This window comes from Thrips palmi, unplaced genomic scaffold, assembly GCF_012932325.1.
Source record: "Thrips palmi isolate BJ-2018 unplaced genomic scaffold, TpBJ-2018v1 HiC_scaffold_15, whole genome shotgun sequence".
NCBI classification, from domain to species: Eukaryota; Metazoa; Arthropoda; class Insecta; order Thysanoptera; family Thripidae; genus Thrips; species Thrips palmi.
Genome location: NW_023144624.1, coordinates 1,105,025 through 1,127,026, shown reverse-complemented (window position 1 = coordinate 1,127,026; position 22,002 = coordinate 1,105,025). Strand labels below are relative to the sequence as shown.

At 62.1% G+C, this 22,002-nt stretch overlaps 1 protein-coding gene across 1 annotated transcript in view; it reads left to right on the top strand.

Moving 5' to 3' along the window:
• Positions 1-10,048: 10,048 nt before the first annotated feature.
• LOC117641479 (fasciclin-3) overlaps positions 10,049-22,002 on the top strand; it is a 182,979-nt gene continuing 171,025 nt past the window's right edge. The window contains 1 exon segment of the mRNA XM_034378844.1: positions 10,049-10,462. Coding sequence (XP_034234735.1) covers positions 10,417-10,462 — 46 coding nt within the window. The 5' untranslated portion in view covers positions 10,049-10,416.

Here is a 22,002-nt window from a genome sequence, read left to right as displayed (position 1 = left end):
CCTCCCTCGCCCGGACTGACCGCGGGGAGTCCAGCGGACTGACTCCGCACAGCGCTTCGACGCTCTGTCTCTCCCACCTGGAAGGCCCCTTGAGTGCGACAAACAGCGACGAAAGCCATATTCGGATTCGCGACAAGGGCAGCCGCGGCGGGCGGGGCCGCGGGGCCTCCAGGTGTATCCAGGTGGGGGCGCGGGGCCTCAGCGCCGGCCGGGGCAGATCGTCTCGGCCATCAACAGGCCGGAGAAGGATATTTGGACAGGAGAGGCAAGTCTGGCGTTCTGGACGGCTTCAAGGCGGTGCTCGGGGCAGTCCGACGGAGGGCGCGAGGAAGGGGTGGAGGTGGAGTTGGCTCTTTTTAGGGCGGATCGCGGATCGCGGCCAATGGTCGAAGCAAAGCGCCAAATTTGAAGCTGGTCTCCGGAACGCCGCTGGCCATCAACTCTGACTTGATTCTGACTCACCGAACCGAACGCAAGAGGCCCAACGTTCGGCGTTTTCAAGCAGTTCCCTCTCCTGGTTTGAGTGTGCGTCGAGGGCCGTTCAGCACACTAGAGTCATGGCGCCCCACAGACCCAGAGCCCGGCTGCCCAGAGCTGCCCAGGGCCGGCTGCCGGACGTCAACGACGTTAACCAGGCCGGTCTCTGAGCAGTCCGCGCTTTCCCACGGCCCGGCTGGCGCGGCGCGCGGCGCGCGTTGTCGCGGGTTCGAGTACCGACACGCCGACTGCGTTTTGGCGGCAGGCCTGGTCAGCGGGTGCAGTGGGCAGGCGCGCATGGCCCGCGCGGCGTTCGGGCACGTCACGTCCAGTGCCGCCGAAATGAACCGAGCACGCCGCCGCTGCACTCGCCGTGGGTGTGCTGTGGGACTCTAGCCGGCCCGCGTGTCCAGCCGTGGTCAGCGGCACCGCCATTGCCCGGCCCGCGTCCGTTGCCCGGCGTGCCCGGCGTGCCCGGCTTTGCCTGCCGGCCGCGCCATCCGGAGCGTCACTTCCGGTCCGCGGCACCGCGCGGCACCGCGCGGCACCGCGCCACTCCGGTTCCGGTGCAGTTGCTGTCCACGCCACGCTCTGGCGCGGAACGCCGTGCCGGTCCTGGAAGGCCTGGAAGGCCTGGAAGGCCTGGGCTGCTGCAGTTACCGCTGCTGCGCTTTCTGAGACCAAGCCAAGGCACCAGACTAGGACCAGGGCCTGCCGAGTGCCGAGCGCACTGGAGGAGTGGTTTGTCGTTCGGTCTCTCGCACCCTTAGGGAGAGTCCCATGAGTTTGGACAGAGACAGAATGGCTCCGCAGACCAAGGACCAAGGACGAAGACAAGACCGGCCTTTCGAGAACACAGGAGACTGACGTCCGCCACATGGCCACCGCACGCGGCCGAGAGCGCTGCGGTGCGCCACGCCGTGTGTCGTCAGGGCGACGCGACGCGTCCGGAGTTGCGGCACCGCGAGCGCGCGAGCCACATGCCGCGCTAAACGCTCTGCGCCGCTCTGCCCCAGCCGAGCCGCGCTAAAGCCGTTTTTAATCGCGTTTCTCCGCGAAAGGAGCTGAGGCCGCGGCCTGCACCGCTGGCGCGGTTCGGTCATCGGGCGCCGTGCCTGGCCGTGGTTGGCCGTGCCGCCGTGCCACGCCGGTGTCCACCGAGCACGTCATTGCGGCTCACGTAACCCCCGAGCCGGGGCCGGGGTTCGAATACCGCAGCCGGCTGGTGCTGCTCCGAAGCCTCCGCAGCACGAGCAGTGTTTTGTCTGTTTTGGGTGTTTTTGGTCGCCTGCGCGCCTCCCTTCTGCACGCTTGGAACGGCAGCTCGATTCCGAACAACGCGCTTCGAGTCGTTCTGTCTCTCGCGCACCCAACGAGGCGCCCCGTGAGTGCGAGGGAGACGGGGCGAGGGGAAGTGCCCGGAACGCGCGGCAACGCAGGGGACCCCGACTCATTAGCCCCGGCCGCACCTGCCACGGGGGAGGCAGAGAACACAGTGGCGGAGCAGCGGAGCGGCGGAGCGGCGGAGCACTGGGCGACCAGTGGGGGAGCCCAGGCGACTCCATCATCTGCGTGCGCTCCCAAACAGTCCCCCCTTCTTTTCACGGAAGGAAAAGAATTCATTTGACTTATTAAAGCACACACCACCCGCCATGCAGGCATCCATCACGCGAGGTCGTCGCCAAACAACCCGAGGACTGCGGGGGCGCGGCCGGAGGAGGCCCGAGGAGCTCCCTGAGTGCGACGGAGACAGAGGTCGTCTGCCCGGCCCTGCTCGGCCCTGCTCGGCCCGACCGCGACGACCCCGACCCCGGCGGCGAGGAAGTCGCCCCGTTTTTGTGCGTCCCCAGCCAGCTAGCCTGCTCGACGTTGTCGGTGCACTGTGCAGGCGATGCAAGCAGATCCAGCCAATCGATTCCACGTCCCAGTTCATCCTGCAGCCACAAAAATGGTGGCGTCGCGGCGGCGCAGTCAGCCAGTCAGTCACACAAGCGCCAGTCACTTCCGCCGCAAGGCGTTGCCAAACCGCCCCGCGGCCACCCGCGGCTAGGAGCCGTCCGCGCCGTCCCAGGAGCGAGAGAGAAGTCACTGGTCCGCGACCCGAGCCGACCCGAGCCGACCCGAGCCGCGGCCAGGCTGATGGCGCACCTGTCGCCACCGCGGCGTGTCGGTAATCAAATTATGACTTGCTTTTGAGGCTGGCACTCGGCGCGACGAGCGGGCCGATAGCAGCGCAAACTCCGCGGAGCTACGCGGAGCTACGCGGAGCGTGCGCGGAACTCCGGGAATGCCGCCACCCTACTCTCCTGCCCCTGCCGGCCATAAACCTCTTATCACTTCCCTCTTGGGCGTCCGCGCCGGGGCTGGCAGGCTGGCCGCGGCCGAGGGCGGCTAGTTGCAGTGTGATGGACCGCCGCGGAGTCGCGGTGGCTGAGCCACAGGGGTGGCGACGCGAAGACGCCGAGGCCCCGCGGGGGAAACTCGCGGAAGTGGCTCGCGGCCGCTGCGAGTGCTGGTCTAATGAGCATACTTTCAAACTATTTCACTAAGGCGCCGCGCTGGTGAGCCGGCGGGGCGCTCCAGCAGGCTGAGAGTCGTTTTCGTCGCTCTGTCTCTCTCGCGCTCATGCGGCGTCCCGTGCAGGTGCAAGCGAGAGGTCCGCGGCCGCCGCCTGCTATGCGCTCGCTGCGACGAGAGTCAAGTCCGGCGCCGCACTCGTTCGTCTCCCCCGCGCCGTGCCGCGCCGCGCCATCGCGCCGCCGCCGCCAGCGCCGCTCGGCCCAATTTGAATACAAACGCTCGCGGCGACCGCCGGGCTGGCGGCGCGTTGCGGCGCGGAACGAGTTTTCGCTTATTTGTACCGAGTTGCATTTAAATGCGAGAGGTTTGTCGTGAGGTTGCCGCCGGCAAAAAGCTCGCCGTCGTGCACGCCGACTCTTCGACGCGCCGCCCGAGCGGGTCCGAGCAGAGGATCCGCCCCGGAGGCACCCCCCTGTGCCGACTGCGCGCTGCCTCTCTCGCACTCATGGGGCGGTCCGTAGGGGTGCGAGGGAGACAGCGACAGCGCGCCAGCCTGCCGCCGACCACTCACGGCCGTGATTGAGTCGCTGATTGCGCTGATTGCATCACGGCCGCTTGCTCCGCTTGCTCCGCTCGCCGGGGGGTTGTTCTCGCTAATTTGTTTGCCCGCGCCGAAATCGCGGCGCATCGCCAGCATCGCGCATGCAGGGCCGCCGGCCAATGAGAAGCCGGCAAAATCGAGTTGCCGAGGAACTTGGGTCAAGCTCCTCGCATGGATTCCGGACGCTTCGCGGACCAGGTCGACACAAGTCTGGACTCGACTCGGGGCATCGAACCAGACACGCGTGCCTATGGCTGCCGCTCTTCGGAAGAGGAATCTATTGGTGCTGTCATGAGGTTGCTTTCGAGTCTCATTGGCGGACCTGTGGGCCCCACAGTGTGGGGGCTCGAAGGGGAGGTGTCCATCCGGATCCCTGAGTCTCCCTGCCTCGTACTGCTGTGATTATCTCGACGGCACACTGATTCCGAAAGTCGATCTGTCTCTCTCGCACCAAGTGGGGCGTCCCATGCAGGTGCGAGCAAGGGTGCGAGAGGGACAGAGCGACGGAAACGGCCCTCGGAATGAGTCCGCCGCCGAGTCGATGAGCACTCCCCGCTCGATTAGCGTCTCAGCATGGCCTCGGCGGGAATATCAATCTGACTGCCACTGCTGTGCCGAGGGAGTGCTCCCCGGCTTGTTCAGCTGCTTGGGCCGCTCACCCCTATGCTAGCCCAGCCCTCCGCGCGGCGCGGCACGCGGTCCGGACCTTTTCACTTTCCATTGGCTCTCCGAGTGGCGGGTGCCGGCGGGGAGCAGAACGCCGGGGGAGGGCCTCTCTCTCGCACTCAAAGGGCGAGCGGCGCGGGCGCGAGGGAGACAGAGCCCTGCCTGCGCCGCCGGTGACTGGCAGTCACTCCGTGGGCGGCGCGGCGACGCGCGACACGGACTGACACGCGGTGACGAAGTGACGAGCCGCGGGGGAGCGATTGCCGACCCGCCGTACCGCGTGCGGTTGTGCGCGTCTTGCTGGGCTCATAAATTAGGCTAAAGATGTTGACTTTTGACGCTCGCGGGGCGGGGCGGGGCCCGGCGGGGACCTCCCGAACATCCTCTCCTAATCCGAGGCCTCCTTGGCCACGGTGATGAGCCTTGCGCCTTGCAACGGGGTCCACGGCCACGGCGACGATTCAGAGGGTTCGTTTTGCCGTGCTGACGGCCCGAGTGCGACAGAGACAACGACGAGCCGACTCTTGGAATCAGTCGCTGCTGCGTCTGTTGGTGTTGAAAAGCCATAGACGGCCCTTTCAACGGCCCCACAGCACAAGCCACAGCATGTCCGAGAGAGGGTGCCTCGCTACATCCGCGCTGCCTTTTCACATGGGGATGGGGCCCCGCTGGAGGGATGGTCAATGGCTGGACCTTGCCGTTGGCCGCGTGGCCGCGCGTGCGACCGTCGGGGCCGTCGGCGGAGGGGCACCACCACCGCACCGCCCATCGCATCGCCCCGCGCCCCTTGGCCGCCCATCCATTACGTCATCCCCACTGGACACGGCGCGCTGCGACTCAGGCCGCTGGATTCAAGGGGCGGGCCGCGCTATCTCAGAGAGTCTATCGCAGCGACGCTATCGCCCGAAAACTTTGTTTTTATTTTTCCGAGTGTCCTGGAGGGAGAGTCACTACACTGGCCACACCGCGAGGGGCAGCTGGCCGTCCGCGCCGAGAAGAAGAAGAAAAAGAGGATGGCCGCGTTGGCGCGCGGGCACTACACCGCAAGGCCCCCGGCAAGAGCCGCCCCCGCCGCCCCCTCTCCTCTCCGCGCTTCCCGCCGCGCGCCTCCTCCAGGGAAATCAAGGCTAATTTGAAACGGGAAAACCGCGCCCTGCGAGCACGTCATTTCTCGCATCAGCTCAGCAGTGGCTGGCAGTGCCGCGCTTCGCCACTGTCAAGGCGGTCGGCGCGGATTGCAATGTTGTCGTCGTCGTCGGGGGTGCGCGCACGCGCCGCCGCTCCAGGCTCGGCCGGCCTAAATGACCGCGTTAACTGTCCTGGCAGGGGCGTGCCTCGGCGTGCCTCGGCGTGCCGGGGTCGTCCGGCCTGTCCGGCCGCGGGCCGCACCCTCCAGAGCCCCCAGAGCGAGCCCCGGGCCAGACCCCAGAGCCATCGGCCCGCGTATCGGCCATCCTCGGCGAGGCACTGCGCTGATCAAATCTTTGCCGACGGGGTGCAGTGAAAAGCCGAAAGTCCGGCGAGGGTGCGCGGCAGTGCGGCGTGGTGCGTTCGAACGCACCAGGTTTAGACAAGTGTGACGTCATTCGTTGAAAAACAGAGCTCTTGCTCGGCGGGTTGGCATACCACCACGATGGCCCCTCATCACCGGGTGCGTTGCCCTTGCAATCCACGCAACGCGCTTCACACAGAGAGCGTCGAAACCTCCGTTCGGATTGAGTGCTGCGGGGGTGGCGGATCGGTGGCGGAGCACACGCGTGTGTTTGTTGTTCCCGGCGGTTCCCGGGCCAACCATTTCCAGCCGAATCGCGGAGAGATTTACTCGTGTTGCAGCGCAAGCAGTTCTGCTTGTCTTTCCGAGTGAATTGCCCCGATGAACTCGCGATGCGATCTCGCCATCTCGCCCTCACCAACCAAGATGTTCTCGTGGCCGACCCCCGCCCTCCGCACAGCCGCCTACACGAAGGATGTCGCTCTGTCTCGCTCGCACCCTTCCGAGACGCCCCAGGAGTGCGAGAGAGACAGAGCGACGAAACGACCCTCCGGAATCACACGGCGCGCGACCCTCGATTTTCATCCGTTTCGCCCATTCCATTCGGCCCTGCCGCTAGAGCTTGGCGGGAGTCTGCGCAATTAGACGCGTGTTCGGGGCGAGCTTTTTGCGGGGCGGCGCACCGAGCCGAGCACGCCGCCATGGAGCCCCGCCTTGCCGCCCCGCCTTGCCGCCCCGCCGTCGTCCGGGCAACCTTGTGCTCGGCGGTGATTCGCGCTGGCGGCGCCGGCGATGGGCAATAAGCGCCAAGCCAGCGAAGCGCCCTGGGCGACGCGGCGACGCGGCCACTGCACTACAAGATGGCAGCCGGGAGGGGCTGCCGAAAAACCGGCGGACGAGAAGGCGAAAACGGCGGCGGGGTGACGAAGTGCGTCTAATGAAGGCGGGGGCGGCGGCGGCGGGCCTCGCGGCAGGCCGAGCCGCCTGCCCCGCTGGTCTCAAAGGCATGGCCACGGCACGGCCAGGGCAGCGGCACGCGGCACGGCGCGGCACGGCCGTGAGAGCTTTACCGTGTCGCGGTAATGAAGGAAACCATGCACAGTTTGCAGCCAGGCTGCCTGCCGCTGCTGCCGCTGCCTGCCCGAACACGAAACACGCGCCACGCCCGCGGCGCTGCCTGCCTGGCTGCCTGCCTGGCCGCCTCGCGTCACCCCTCGAACTCGCCACGCCGCAAAGTTGGCCACCTTTCGCAGCGAATTGGACGGACGGCTGCGAAGCTGCGAAGCGGAGTGTGCGAAGGGAGCGGGAAAATCAAAATCAAAATACGAGTGACTGGCGACGAGCGCGATGCCCTGCCCCTCCCCCTTCCCCTCCCCCTTCCCCTCCCTGGCCTGGGTGGCGGGCCAGGGTGGCCGGGGCCTCGGCCAGGGCCGTGCCGGGGGTGGGCTGGGGGCGGGCACTTTGCAGAATGAAATTAAATACGCGAGCAAGGGCAGGTTGGTTATTTCCCCAGTCGATTAACGCCGCTCACTCGAATGCCGTCAGAGTCAGTCCGGTGATGATGACGCTGCTGCAGACGATTCCGACGCTCTCATCGCTCTCTCTCTCTCTCGCACTCATGAGTCATCCCGTGAGGGTGCGAACCGAGTCTCTTCATGACCACCATCCTCTTGGCCGCACCGTCCCGGTCGCTTGAGCGCCGTGTTCCGCAGTTTTGCCACTTCTGCGCGCTCCGCCTGCCTGGCCAGCCTTGGCAGCCTGGCTCCGCCGCGCACCTGTTGCGTAAAAGCAAAAGTTGGCAATCGTGTAGCGCGCCTATTAATTTAGGCGCGACCAAGTTTGCGCTCGGGCGAGCCAGGCGGTCCGGGCGGGTCGAACACCGAACATATCAGGGGAAACGAAACAACTGCGCGTGAAAAAGTTGAGGCTGAGGCCGATCCGGCCGTACGCGCGCCCCCATTTATGGATGGTAGTTTGTGTGCGTGCGAGTGTGCATGCGTGTTAAGGAACAAACTTTGCAGAGCGCCGAGGGTGCGGGTGTGGGGTGGAGCCCGGGTGGAGCGGGCAAGGAGTTGGTGACGTCACCCACACACATGTTCGCGGCAAGAATGTTTGCGTAACAGCGCATTCGCGCGCGGTGCGCGCGGGGAGGAGAGGACGGCTTATTTGCTAAATTTCCCGGCCGCGCCTTTTGTTGGGGGCGCTGTGTTGCCGCCGCATATGTGTGTGTGTGTGTGAGTGTGTGTTTGTCCACACCGAGCACCGCAATGTGCGAATCGCCGTGTTTAAACACATTCCTTGACGGGCCCTCCTTGGACGTGTGTCCCCTTCCCGGCCCGCGTGCTTTTATTTCGAATTCCAGACGCCTCGCCGCTGTGCCGTGTCGTGCCGAGCTCTGGCCGCTCTTGCGCGCCCTGGCCCCCGCCGCCCACGTCACAACGAAAGGGTGCGCCCTTGGTGCGCGTTTGAGTTGGAACCCGCCTCTAGCGTGCTTTTTCCGGGACCTTTTTTCTAGTTGTTCTACCCATCGACTTTGGCATGCGTTTTTATCAGATGAGCTGGCAGTGGTTTGAACGCTCCTCTGGATAAATTTCATGCAGGAGGTACGTAGGAATGTACTAGTCTTGGGGACAAACCCCTCGCTATACAGTATACGTCGTGTCATTTCGGCTCGTGGCAGTCCCTAGTCCCTGCCAGCATGCCATGCTGATGCTGCCAGCGCGGACAGCTGGACGCTGTGTTCACACCGGAACACACTGGTATACACACACGCCAGCGTTCTCTATGCGTTTCTCATGCGCATAATTTAGAAGCACCGCCCAAATGACTTTATCCGACTGCATCTGACCGGCCGCCGTGCAGGCCGCACTTCTGTCTTCGTCCCTGCTGCCACGCCACCGCCACACTGGGCGGGCTGCTCCGCCCCCGCGCGCGCCCGCCGCGGGTTGCCTGCCGACGGTTCGTCGCTCTGTCCTTCTCGCTCCCTTACGGACAGCTCCATGAGTGCGATAGAGACACAGAGACACGACTTTCGGAACCAGTCTGCGGTTGCCTACGAGGTTTGCCTACCTCGCGCACTCGCGTGCGGTCGCACCGTTGCACCCAGCTGGCCATGGTCGCACGGTCTCCCACGCAGAGACAGCCCGCACCATCGTCTAACGAATACTAACAGAGCCACCACGGCGTTGCTGCCGCTTGCTGCCGCTGCCCTCACACCGGGACGGGACGCCTCCACAGAGCCGTGGCGTCGGCCCGGCGTCGGCCCGCCGAGCGGCGACAGGTCCCGGCGTGTTGTGCGTCGCGCCGTCACACTGCCGGGCCTGGCGGCGGACCATGCTTGCTCTGCTTCAGACTCATTTTCCTCGCTCTGCCTCTCTCGCTCTCTCATGTTTTCCGTACAGGTTTGAGAGAGAGCACCGTTTCGGAATCGGCCGGCGGGCGCAGTGTTTGCCCGCGAGGCGTTCTGAAGGGAAGGACTTTACGGCAAGCCACCCCCACCCCCGCCATGCCTTACCGGCAGTGCGGTCGTCCTATTGTTTAGTGCTTCATTTGTTGTGGTTTGCCGGGGGAGGGCCGGCAGGGCGGGAGGGCCGCCGTACCTCAGCGCGCCAGCCGACCGCGACGGGTAGGGGTGCCGTGGGCTTGCTTGGTGCCGCACTGCTGTGCCACCGCCATGCCACTGCCGCGGCGAGGGCAGCGCCGCGTCACCCCTCGCTAGGCACGGAATGAGCACCTTCTTGGATTAAAACAGGACGCGACACTGTAAAACACACACCAGACGTCTGCGCGTCAGCGCCGACGGCTCGGCTTCATCGCCGTCCTGCAGGCTGATTCCGGGCACTGTTTGTCACTCTGTCTCTCTCGTACCGTTGAGTGACGACCCACGAGTGCGAGAGAGATAGAGCGGCGAAAGCAGAGCATCAGTCTGCTGTGTCTCGGATGGCGCAACACGAAGCAGGTCGCAGCGGGGTCTTCCCCGTGAGCAGCTCCGATTCGTCCAGTGGCTTGGCTCACCCTCGAGGGCGGCGGCCAGGCAGAGCGGCCAGGCAGCGGCGCGCAAGCCGTGTCGGCGTCGTTTTATTTCGAAAGACGCAGCAGTTTCGGCGAATGGGGCATTGAGAGCGTTTTGGCGGGAGACCGGGGCGGGCAGCGCGGGCAGAGCGTCAAACGGGCCCGACCCGTGGCGCGCTCGCAGCGGCAGCCGGCCGCAACAGCGCCGAGCCGAGCGGCCGAGCGGCGGCCGAAGCCACCCGAAGGCAGCCGAGCCGAGTCGAATGGGACCGGCGGCGCGGCGCCAACGGCAGTCTTGTTCGAAGCCCTGTGGTACGCGGACCGTGCGCGCTGCGGACAGTTTGCCGGCGTGGCGAGTGTACACCTGTGGAGTATGACGCTTGCCTGAACTGATAGCCCCGTTGTTGTGATAAGGACCTTATCTCAGTGCGTTTTCGAGTTATCGCGAGTGCGCGGTGCCGTGTGCGGAAACCGACAGGACCGTCGGTTTTCCTCGAGTGATCTCTTTTTTTTGGTTGGATATAAAAGTGAAGTGCAGCAGCGCCTGGGATAGAGCCTCTCTGTCCCTCCAGGGCCGACGCGAGTGATTGTGTCTGTGCGAACGCAACCCGTTGTGGAATTTGTGAGTGCTTCTCGGCCTGCAGCGACCATGGAGCGCATTGGAGCCCTTCTGCTCATCATCGCTTCCTTACAAGGTGAGCCTCAGAGCTCGCGCCGAGCACGGCAGCTCGGCCCAACATGAGGGCCGGACGGCCGGACGTTTTCGCCGTTGCTCTTTTCCGAAAGAGTTTTTCTTTTTTTGCGGAGGTAGCGTTTATCTCTCCCTGACTTCACACTCCGGGCGTGGCGTCCATTACAAAGTGGATTATGTCTGTCGGGCTTATCTCGCCGCGTTTCTTTTCAGAGTTTTCGTTTCTATCATGTGGACTGTGTAACAAAAGGATGAGGCAGCCCGGGGCCCCGGTCGGGGAGGGGGGAGAGGGGGGGGGCAGCAGCCCAGGTAAGGGAAGGGGTTCTGGGGACCGAGGAGGCAGGTGAGATGTAGGAGGAGGGGGCAGGGCAGGTAGGCGGAGGGGCCTGGAGGGGCCTGGAGGGGCGCGGGAGGGGGGGGGGAGGGGAACGCCGCCCTCTCCGGACCCAGTCCGACGGCCCGGCAGTGCACTTGCCTCCACACTGTTTTATATCTTTTGTTATTTTTTCCTAATCGAGTTTTTCTTCTGGGCCTCTCGAGTCCGTCCGTCCGTCCGAGCGGGGCGGCGGCAGCGGTGGTTACGTTTTCTTGCGTCTTGTTTCTTACTTAGATGTAGGCAACAAGATGGTGGTCGCCGGACCCGGGGCAGCCTGGGGCGTGGGCGCGGACCGGGCCGGGCACGCCGGGCACGCCGCCTCCGCCAGGTACTCGTGGACCTGGTCCTGGACCGCCGCCCGACCGGCGCGAAAGCATTTCAGTATTTCATCGGCGGGCGGCGTGCCGTGCGCTGAACCGCTGGACAGAGGCTCTCGTTGGAGGCGGGGTGAAGTGAAGTTGCAGGCCGACGGCCGGCCAGCGCCGTCTCTGTCTCTCTCGTACCCACACGAGACGCCCCAGGAGTGCGAAAGAGGCAGCCAGCGACGATTCTCTGCGTCCGACACGGGCTTGGCGCACCCTTGGCGCTTGGCGGCGCTTGGCGCGGTGGCCGCCGAGTTTCGGCGGAATGCCGGGGTATTGTTCGCGCCGGCGCGGCCTGGGCCCCTCCTTAGCCAAGCGCCAAGCGCCGTGCCAAGGGAGCCGAGGGCCGCCGGACGGGATTTGGCCGCCGGCTTGGCTAATCTTTTGATGGCTAGGAGAGGCGCACGGCGTCGGCCTGCCCTGCCGTGGCCTGGCCACCACAGTGTGCCTGCCCGGCCGGGATGGCCACCATAAATATGAGCGAAACGGAGCCCAGCAGCGCCAGCGCGCCAGCCGCACTAATTGGCATGTTTATCGAGGGCTCGCCTTCCAATCGCATTACCGAAACCCTCGAGTAAAAATGTTCAATAGGCCGTGCCCCGCCGCCCCGCCTCTCCACTCCCGCCTTTTCATATCACTTGCCAGGCTTGGCAGGCTCAGGTAGATTTTGGTGTGTATTCCGTCTCGTGCCTTTCCCATTTCCGCGCGCTGCGCTGCGTCGCTGCGCATGGGAACCAGTGGGGGAACCTGGAGCCGAAAGCCGAAGCTCCCGTGCGGCGAGGGCGTTGCGTGGTTAGCGCTGCCGTTTAGCACTCGAACGCCAACAGCGAATGCATTTTTCGGGAGGAGGCAACGGTCGGGCGGGCATTCCCGATCAGCAGTAGGCGTCAACGTAAACAGTCGACTGCACACACACTGCTGCGCTGCGCCGGCTGCGCCTTCGGTGGACGAATGTGTGGGAACGACCAGGCTAATGAATTGGCAGCACGCCTGTCTGTCCCTCTGTGTCTGTCTCCGTCTTTCTCACGGTGTGCCCGTCGAGCCGAACGGGGGCTGGGCAGGGCTAGGCAGGGCCACCGGGCCACCAGTGCGCGGCGAAGAAGGGGGTTCCCCCGTCCGAATCTGTCTCTCTCTCTCACACAGAGACGGTCGGACAGGCAGCGAGACGCATACAAGATGAAGTGCATCGCCAAATCCAGATTGCACGGCCCAAGTCACGAATCGACCAATCGACCCCACCCCACACCGCGCCTCGCCTGTGCACCCTTTTCCCCGCTGTCGTTTTCTGGTGTCGGGCTGTCGCCGCCCCGCCCCGCCCCGCCAGTGCCCCGGCCAGCCCCGCCGCCCACGCGCTCGTCGGCGAAATTCTAAACCGGCCCGTCTCGGCCGAGTGGACGGAGTAGGCGCGGAGCACGCACGCCGCCGCGCTGCCGCTGCACTGGTTGTTGTCGGCCGGCGTGCTGGCTGGTGCTGGCTGGTGCTGGGGCACGGTGGGCACGGCGTGCACCCCCTCCTCCTGGAGGCTGCTGGAGGCCCGGTCACGTGGTGTGCTGGGCTGGCTCGGCCCGCCGGCCCGTCCCGTCGGCCCGTCCCGTCACGCACGGCGACTCCGGCGTGATTCGCTATTCGCGCTGACCGGGCCTCGGCTCGGCCTGCTGGGCCTGCTGGGCCTGCTCACCGCTCGGCCTACGCAACCCGCGGTGCCGCTGTACTGTCCGTCCGCTGCCCGCCGCCGTGCTTCGGGTCACCCTGAATGCAGCCACCTGCTGTCAGGCGATCAAATTAGTTCCCCGCTGCCTGTCTGTCTGTCTGTCCGCCTGTCTGTCTGTGACTGTAAATTGGGCGACAGCGGGCCCTGCCTGTGGGCCCTGCGGGTCCTCTCGATCCTCTCCTCCGTCGTCCTTGCAGCGCGCCGGGCCAGGACTAGAGCCAGGACCGCCAGGTGCATTGACTCCGGTGGCGTCCGGGCCGCGTCGCCGTCGCCGCGTCAGGTAGCGCAGTAGCGCAGCGGCTGCGGCGTGTTTTCGGCGGCGGCCGCGTCGGCTGCCTAGCTGGCCGGTCGGTTGGCTCATCGCCCGGCCGCGGCCTAACAGGACTCCCCTCCCCTCCCCTCCCCTCCCCCTCCGCGGTGGCGCTCTGCAGACTGATTCCGAGAGGCGTTTTCGTCGCTCTGTCTCTCTCGCACCTGTACGGGGCGCCCCATGAGTACGAGAGAGACAGAGCGACGAAAACGATCCTCGGAATCAGTCTGCTGGGCGACAAACGCCTTTTTGTCCGTGTTGTCGCTGCGAGGCGCTGATGCTTCCCAGGTCGCAAACCGCGGCGTTTTGAAGCCCCGGCTCCCATCATTGTATGGAAATGGCGGTCATCTGTCGGGCTGCAGCGACTGCAGTGGTCTGCAGTGTGCGGCACTCGGTGGCGCGGGAGTCGGCGGGGAGGTCCAAGGCGGTGCTGTCGCCGTCCTCCCTCGCGACGGTTCAGGAGCTGTAGTACGTCAGTAAGCACCGCCTTGGACCCGACTAGGCGATCATCGCGCGCCCCGGCTCGGGCTGTCGCGACGTCGCGGCGTCGCGGCGAGCGGTCTCGCCTGATGTGATCCAGGGCTCCAGTTTTCATTACGATGCCGGCTACGTGAGGCCTGGAGTCCGGCCTGGAGTCCAGGCCTGCAGTGGCGGAGAAAGCGCCGGCCATTTTGCATAGTGCACGGTGCGGTCGCCGCGCCGCGGCACTCCGAGCACTCCACGTCCACGCCGCTGCCACGCCACTGCCACGCCACTGCCACGCCGTGGCGCCTCGCTGGATATTGAATTCCCAGACCAGCGGGACGACCACGGGGGCCGACAGGGCGACATGCTGGTCGTCCGCCCCGCCCCGCGCTGCTTGTTTTTGTTTTCCACTCTGGCGCGCCTTTTCAAAGTCCTTTCGAATTCCTGCGACCGTTTCCCGCGCAGGGCCCTGCCCTCGGCCCGGCCCTGCCGATGATGGATAGTTTGGACGACTGGCTGCAGCAAATCGGCGCGCTGCCCTATCATCACCTTCCCCGCATTGTTTCCTCGTTACACTTCCTTCCTCGTCTTTCTCCTTTCTGTGCAGATTTGTTGTTTTTGTCCCACGCCCCGTCCACGTCGTCGTCCTCGCCGTGCGGCCCCCGGTAGGCCGCGGGCAGGAAAGCGGAGTGACGCTGCAGCATTTTGGAGGGACAGGCCGTCGCCTTCTGCCGCGGGCAGTCCAGACCGCCGGGCCGTGGCGAGCCGCGCGGCGCGCTCCGACCGCGGAAACGAACGAAATTAATTATTGTGAATGGATAACCGCACTGTGTTGCGTGGCGTGGCGGGGCGCGGCGTGGCGTTGGCGGCACCGCAAAGCGCCGCGGCGCTGCTGCCGCTTCGCGCTCCGAATCTCGCGCGCCGCCGCTTCGATTGATATTCGGCAGAATCGCTTTACTTGCGCTCGGCCGAGCGTGGCGTGGCGGGGCGGGGCGGGCCACGCCGCGCCACGCCGCCACGCCACGCCGCCACGCCACGCCGCCACGCCACGCCACGCCACGCCGCGCCGCCACGCCCCGTAGTACCCGAAGGTTTGTCCTCGCCGAAGACGGGGACCAAAGCTCCATTGATTCGGTGGCGAACATACTGCAACACGCGTGCCTCCCGCCTTCTGTATTGATGTGCGGTGGGTCGGGGGGGGGGGGGATCAGATCCGAGCGTCGTTCGGAGGACTCATTCGTTTTTTCTCCAGGGCCAAGTGCGGCCCATAGTTTGATTTTGGTCGTGGCCCCTCCAGGCCCCTCAGGGGCACGACCCCGGCCTGGCCAGGCCAGCCAGGCCCTGCCTGGCCCGCTGCTGCCGGTGTAGTGGCGCTTGGCCGCGGAGGGCCCGGAGAGCCGAGACGAGACGGCTTTCGCCGCAGAATGAGTTGCGCGTTAGATCAGCAGAACGCCCTCCCGGCCGATCGCCTGCTGGGGAAAGTGTGACCGGCTGTCCCTTTTATGAGTCCTTAAAAACGGAGCGCCTGGCGACGAAATGAAGTAGTGAAAGGATAAGGGGGAAAGGGGGGGGGGCGTGGTGTACGGCGCGCACCTGTGCCAAGCAAGGGTTGCCTGCGCAGCCTGTCGCTTCCCGCCGTTTGTGTGTGTGTGTGTGTGTGTGTGTGTGTTGTGTGTGTGTTTGTGTGTGGGGGGGGGGGGGCAGTCCCGTGTGGACGTATGGGGATAGCACTTTAATTCCCGCTCCTTTCAGGGAGACGGCTGCACATGCACATGGAGGCGAAATACGTTTTATGCCGGGAGAGGGGGTCTCTTAACAGGAGACTCCAGGTCGGCCGCCAGCCGTGCCTCGGCGCGCGGAGCCGATGCAGACCGAAATGAAAATCGCGATTTCTCGAAAACGGCTTCGCCAAAAAATTTCAAACTTGGTAGAGAGACTGGGAATAGACCGGGCCCGCCCCCGGTGCGGTCAAATCCGGCCCGACATTGCCTGTTTGCCTACTGGCGTGGTCGGCTCGAAAAACGAAGACCGCCGTATCTCGGCTCCTGGGTACGATATCGAAAATCGGGCTATGTAGCGTTGTAGTCCAACTCGTTCCCTGCCGCCTCTCCAAATTTCAAGTCAAAACCTTGAACGGTTTGGCCGTAGTTTACTAAACGCCGAGAGGAAAAACGCGACTTTTCGGCGACTGGCGTGGCGAAGGCAGGCTGGAGGCAGGCAAACAGGCCTGATCAAGGGACCGGCCCCCGAAGTGCCCCCTCCGCACCTCACCCGCCCCGCCCGCCCTGCACTGCACTGCCAGACTGCCATTGTAATGCGCCCGGCCGTCTGGGGCTCGCGCCTGCCTGGCGGCCGGGGTGCATCCACGCTACCTGCTCTAGCATTGTCACTGTCGCACTTGCAGTGACAGACGGCACAGACGAAGAAAGTAGCAGTCGACGTCTGGGATGGCTATGCGGATGCTACCTTTGGCTCCGGCGAGGAGGCGCGGTGCGGTCCCAGCCGATTCCGAGCCAGCCGGCGGCAAGGCAGAAAAGTTCATCAGAAACTGGCTCAAAATGACATGTTTTTCAACATTTGTACCAATATGCGTTTCGAAGCGCGCTGATCAATTCTATACCCATGAAAATGGTTCAATGATTTATTCTCAAAATTGTCCTAGCAACTTCTCGTTTACACCCATCTTCCTAGTTTTTTGAACTGATTCCGCCACTTTCCGTAAAATATCAACTTTTCGAAAATTTCAAAATTTTACATGCGCTCCTAGTTCCCTTTGTTTGGCGATGGCAATATACCTGCTCGAGGGTTGGAGCCAGGCACGTGGCCCCGCCTGCCCATCCCAACCCAGCCCCATTCAAGCCAAACAAAAGGGACTAGGTGCGCATGAAAAATTTTGAAATTTTCGGAAAATTGATATTTTACGGAAAGTGGCGGAATCAGTTCAAAAAACTAGGAAGATGGGTGTAAACGAGAAGTTGCTAGGACAATTTTGAGAATAAATCATTGAACCATTTTCATGGGTATAGAATTGATCAGCGCGGTTCGAAACGCATTTTGGATCAAATGTTGAAAAACGTGTCATTTTGAGCCAGTTTCTGATGAACTTTTCTGCCTTGCCGCCGGCTGGCTCGGAATCGGCTGGGACCGCACCGCGCCTCCTCGCCGGAGCCAAAGGTAGCATCCGCATAGCCATCCCAGACGTCGACTGCTACTTTCTTCGTCTGTGCCGTCTGTCACTGCAAGTGCGACAGTGACAATGCTAGAGCAGGTAGCGTGGATGCACCCCGGCCGCCAGGCAGGCGCGAGCCCCAGACGGCCGGGCGCATTACAATGGCAGTCTGGCAGTGCAGTGCAGGGCGGGCGGGGCGGGTGAGGTGCGGAGGGGGCACTTCGGGGGCCGGTCCCTTGATCAGGCCTGTTTGCCTGCCTCCAGCCTGCCTTCGCCACGCCAGTCGCCGAAAAGTCGCGTTTTTCCTCTCGGCGTTTAGTAAACTACGGCCAAACCGTTCAAGGTTTTGACTTGAAATTTGGAGAGGCGGCAGGGAACGAGTTGGACTACAACGCTACATAGCCCGATTTTCGATATCGTACCCAGGAGCCGAGATACGGCGGTCTTCGTTTTTCGAGCCGATCACGCCAGTAGGCAAACAGGCAATGTCGGGCCGGATTTGACCGCACCGGGGGCGGGCCCGGTCTATTCCCAGTCTCTCTACCAAGTTTGAAATTTTTTGGCCAAGCCGTTTTCGAGAAATCGCGATTTTCATTTCGGCCTGCATCGGCTCCCCGCGCCGAGGCACGGCCGGCGGCCGACCTGGAGTCTCCTGTTAATTCTTTGATGGCCCGGGCTCCGGACCCGCCCCGCGGCCCGCCCGGCCAGCCCGCCCCGACCGCATCCAGCGCGAACGGTACTTCCGCCATGAGCCTGATGTGGAGGCATGGCATGGCACCTTCATGGTAGTACTCGCGACAGCAGTGCGTGCGGGGTGCGTCTGAGGCGGACGTTATAAAAGAAGGCTCATGGGAGTGCTGTTTCTTTAACTTGCTTTTCATCGCCCGCCGCAGTTCTTATGTTTTGTTTTGGGACACAGCAACAATGGCAGCGAGTATTTTGTGTTGCGCGGTGCCGCCCGGAACGCCTTGGCGGGGCGGGCAGGCCGCTTGCTGGAGGTGTAGAGTGACCGTCTCGGCTTTCAGGCCGAAACAGAATGCAAGGGGAACTCAAGCTAGCCGCCTCTAGTGGATGAATTAAGACAACAAAAAGGAAGAGGGAAAGAGAAGGGAAAAAAATCGGTCGGCATCATGAGCCAAGTGAAGGCTACTGGGGCACTGCCAGAGGTAGCCGCCGGTACCGCAAGCGCGGCAAGCAGCGCCGCCATCGCAGAACCGCTACGCTACCGTCCAAAAACTCAGCGCGGGAACTGCAGTGCGGGGCCGCCCCGGCTGGAGGCTCCTGGATTTACATCTTTCGTGTTACGCATGCCGTTTGTCATGCTAAATCCAAGGAAGCTATTCAGTCAGAAAGCATCGGCGGGAAGCAGTAACGTCTTTAAAAGCGATCTCCATTTCTGTCTCAGACGCGTCTACTTTTTTAGTCGAACCAGCGAGCAGCAGTTTGCGCGCCACTTTCAATAACTAATGGGCGTATTTGTGTCACTGCCTGCCCTGTTCTTTTCACTCGGCCGTTTCGTTGCGAGGCGCGGAGCTGCGCGGAGCACCGTGGGGCGAGGCGGCCGGGCCTGGTGGTAGCGAAGGCACGTTCACAGCGCGACGTGCCGAGGTAAGCAGCAAAGCAGCCCCTCGCACACTGCGAAAAACGAGCCGGGAAGCAAAGCAGAACAAAGGGAAGCAATAATTTGCTGAAATCCTCCTCATAGCCGAGGCAGCCGAGCCGGCCGAGCCAGGGGCGGGGCCCCGCCGCCACACTCTACTACTCCCAGCGCGTTGCGTCGCGTTTCCTCGGCCACGCCCAGCGCCGCGCCGCGCCGCACGCACCCCGTGCATCATTTGCCTGCATTCCCAAACTAACAACAACAAGACACAAAAACAACAACAGCTGACGTCACGGCAGTAATTGTCGGAGTAATTCCCCCCGACGGACGTCTTCGGATCAGAAGTGCGCCGTCATCTCGGGGAATGTCGCCGGGCCAGGACACGCCACTGGCACGCCACGCCACTGGCAGGCCACGCCACTGCACTCCACGGCGCGGGGGGCGTGGATTTCTCACTTGTTGCTCGGTGGCACGGCGACATGGCCGCAACCGCCTACAGACGGACGGACGGACGGACGGGCGAGGCGTCTCAGGCTCGCTGCGCCCGTTAGCTCGGTGGTTAAGCACCAAAAATGTGCAAAACATGTTCGGAGCGATCTGATTTCGGAAATCGGTAGATTTTAACCTCCTCTCTCAGATAAGCCTTGGAGCCAAACCTGGAAACAGCGGGAACCATCCGAAAAAGCGGGTTGCATATTTGCCAGGGGTACCGCCGCTTTTACAGTTAAAATCGGTTATAAATCAAAAACTAGGCGACGCATCATCGCGGTTGAAACGGCGGAGCGTCGGGAAGACTTGGAAGAGTAGATTGGCGTTGGTTTCATCTTCCTGGCATCAAAACTGCGACCTACAGAGTCTATAAACTGATTGGACACTGACGTTCAAAATCAGAAATTCGCAATTTGCACGAAATTTTTCAGATCGATTGTATGAGTTATTGCGCACCAATAGATGCGCCCTTCTGTCAGCTATCACGTGAGCTCTTAAAAAATGGGGGTCGTCGCTGTGGATTTCGAACGGCAGCGCTTTGAACGCCGCCAGGCGGAGAGCGCGCGGCCCCGCCGGGCGGTACTGCGGGCTGCCTACCCGGCCTCTCCGTAAGGCGCCATGTTAATTTTGCACCTTTTAAACTTTTTTCCCAAGGAATAAAAGAAATGCCTCTGCGGTTCAAAAGCTTTCTTTTGGCCTCAACTAAAAGTGGGATGAGTGTCATTGTGTTCGAAAGATTTGCACACTCATTTCACTTAGACTTGCCGCTGGGTCCGGTGGCAAGTCTAAGTGAAATGAGTGTGCAAATCTTTCGAACACAATCACACTCATCCCACTTTTAGTTGAGGCCAAAAGAAAGCTTTTGACCCGCAGAGGCATTTCTTTTATTCCTTGGGAAAAAAGTTTAAAAGGTGCAAAATTAACATGGCGCCTTACGGAGAGGCCGGGTAGGCAGCCCGCAGTACCGCCCGGCGGGGCCGCGCGCTCTCCGCCTGGCGGCGTTCAAAGCGCTGCCGTTCGAAATCCACAGTGACGACCCCCATTTTTTAAGAGCTCACGTGATAGCTGACAGAAGGGCGCATCTATTGGTGCGCAATAACTCATACAATCGATCTGAAAAATTTCGTGCAAATTGCGAATTTCTGATTTTGAACGTCAGTGTCCAATCAGTTTATAGACTCTGTAGGTCGCAGTTTTGATGCCAGGAAGATGAAACCAACGCCAATCTACTCTTCCAAGTCTTCCCGACGCTCCGCCGTTTCAACCGCGATGATGCGTCGCCTAGTTTTTGATTTATAACCGATTTTAACTGTAAAAGCGGCGGTACCCCTGGCAAATATGCAACCCGCTTTTTCGGATGGTTCCCGCGGTTTCCGGGTTTGGCTCCAAGGCTTATCTGAAAGAGGAGGTTAAAATCTACCGATTTCCGAAATCAGATCGTTCCGAACATGTTTTGCACATTTCGCCTTTTTTGTGGCGCTTAACCACCGAGCTACGTAACGTCCACCGCCGCCACCTAGAAAAATCACTGGGCCAAAGGCTGTGACGCTGGCGCGGGGCGACGGGCTGCTGATGCCGAACCAAAGCCTCGTCGCTCTGTCTCTCTCGCACTCGTCCAGGTCGCGCCACGAGTGCGAGAGAGACAGAGCGACGAAGCGCTGATGCTGCTCTGTCTGCGCTTCGCGAGCTTCACACTTTCCTTCCTCGGCCTTTTAGTCGCGCTGCCGCTCTGCAGGTGGCTGCGCTGCAGGTGGCTACTCTTGCAGTGGAGGTGGCAGCGCAGGCAGCGTCCCCGCGGAAAGCCGCCCAGTCGGCCCGGGGTCACGTAAGTCGCAGCAGCAGCAGCAGCAGCAGCAGCAGCAGCAGCAGCAGCAGCAGCAGCAGCAGCAGCAGCAGCAGCAGCAGCGCGCGACAAGCGGGCGGTAACGAGACGCGTCTCCGGCCGCCCCCCGGACCGCCCCTCCCTCTTTCCCCCTCCCCCTCCCCTCGCACCTGGCCAGCGCCCCGGGGCACCCCGAGGTCTCGGAGGCACCCCCCGCCGGTGTGCTGCCCCCACAGACACGGCAGGAACAATGGCTGCCACATGTTGTGTGTGGCGGACTGCCAGACCACTGTCGGACAAACCCCAGAGTCATCGCGGACCGTTTTATATCGAATTTGGTTTTCATCGCAGGGCGCCGTGCTCGCAGGGCGTGCGCGTGTGCGCTCTTTTGCTCTTCTTGGCCGACGTCATTAATCGTCAACTTTTTTGGCTGAGCGATAGCGAAGCCCTTGCCGTGTTTGGGCGCGCTGAAAAGTGACTGGTCGTGCGTCTGTCTGTCTGTCCCTCTGTTCGTACACGCTCACGTTTCTCAGCGACTACAACAGGTATAGTTTCCATACTTCGCATTTAACGTCGTCTTACTTTCCCCCAACACGAGTTTGTTTCAAATCATTGTTTAGTATCGTTTGAAATATTCAAAACATCTTTTTGAATCAGTTTATTAGCATGCTTAGGTTGGCAGCAGTTACCTACCAATTTCTCATACCTACGGCCGCGGCTCTGAAATACGGGACACAAGCAAATCAGCAAGTAAAACAAAATAAAGAGCAGAACGGTTTGGAAATGAGATCGGCCTTAGTTTTTCAACATTCTAGAATGATTGAAACCCTTTTGGAGTATCAACAAAGCGAAATATGGAGAATGGAAGTGAGAATGATTTACGTGTATCGTTCCCCTCTCCCCCCTCCCCCGTCTGAGGGGAATCTCCTTCAGGTCAGTGCACTATGACTAAGCATTGTAAAATGGATGTTTTTATTTTCACCTTTTGTTTTGTGTGCTTCATTTTCATAGTAGAGGAAATCAAGTAAGTGCATAAATAACATATGTTGAAAATAGCAGGCATACTTATTTTGGTAATTTGTCTTTTGTTTGACTCAAGTTATATTCTGTTGCAATGCTGCAAGCTGACCCAAGTGCAAAAGCACTAACATTTATTTATTGATAGGATCAATATATAGTTGTATATATATAATCCTATTAGAGTTTGAATATATAAATAGAGTCAATGAGACGACTAAGG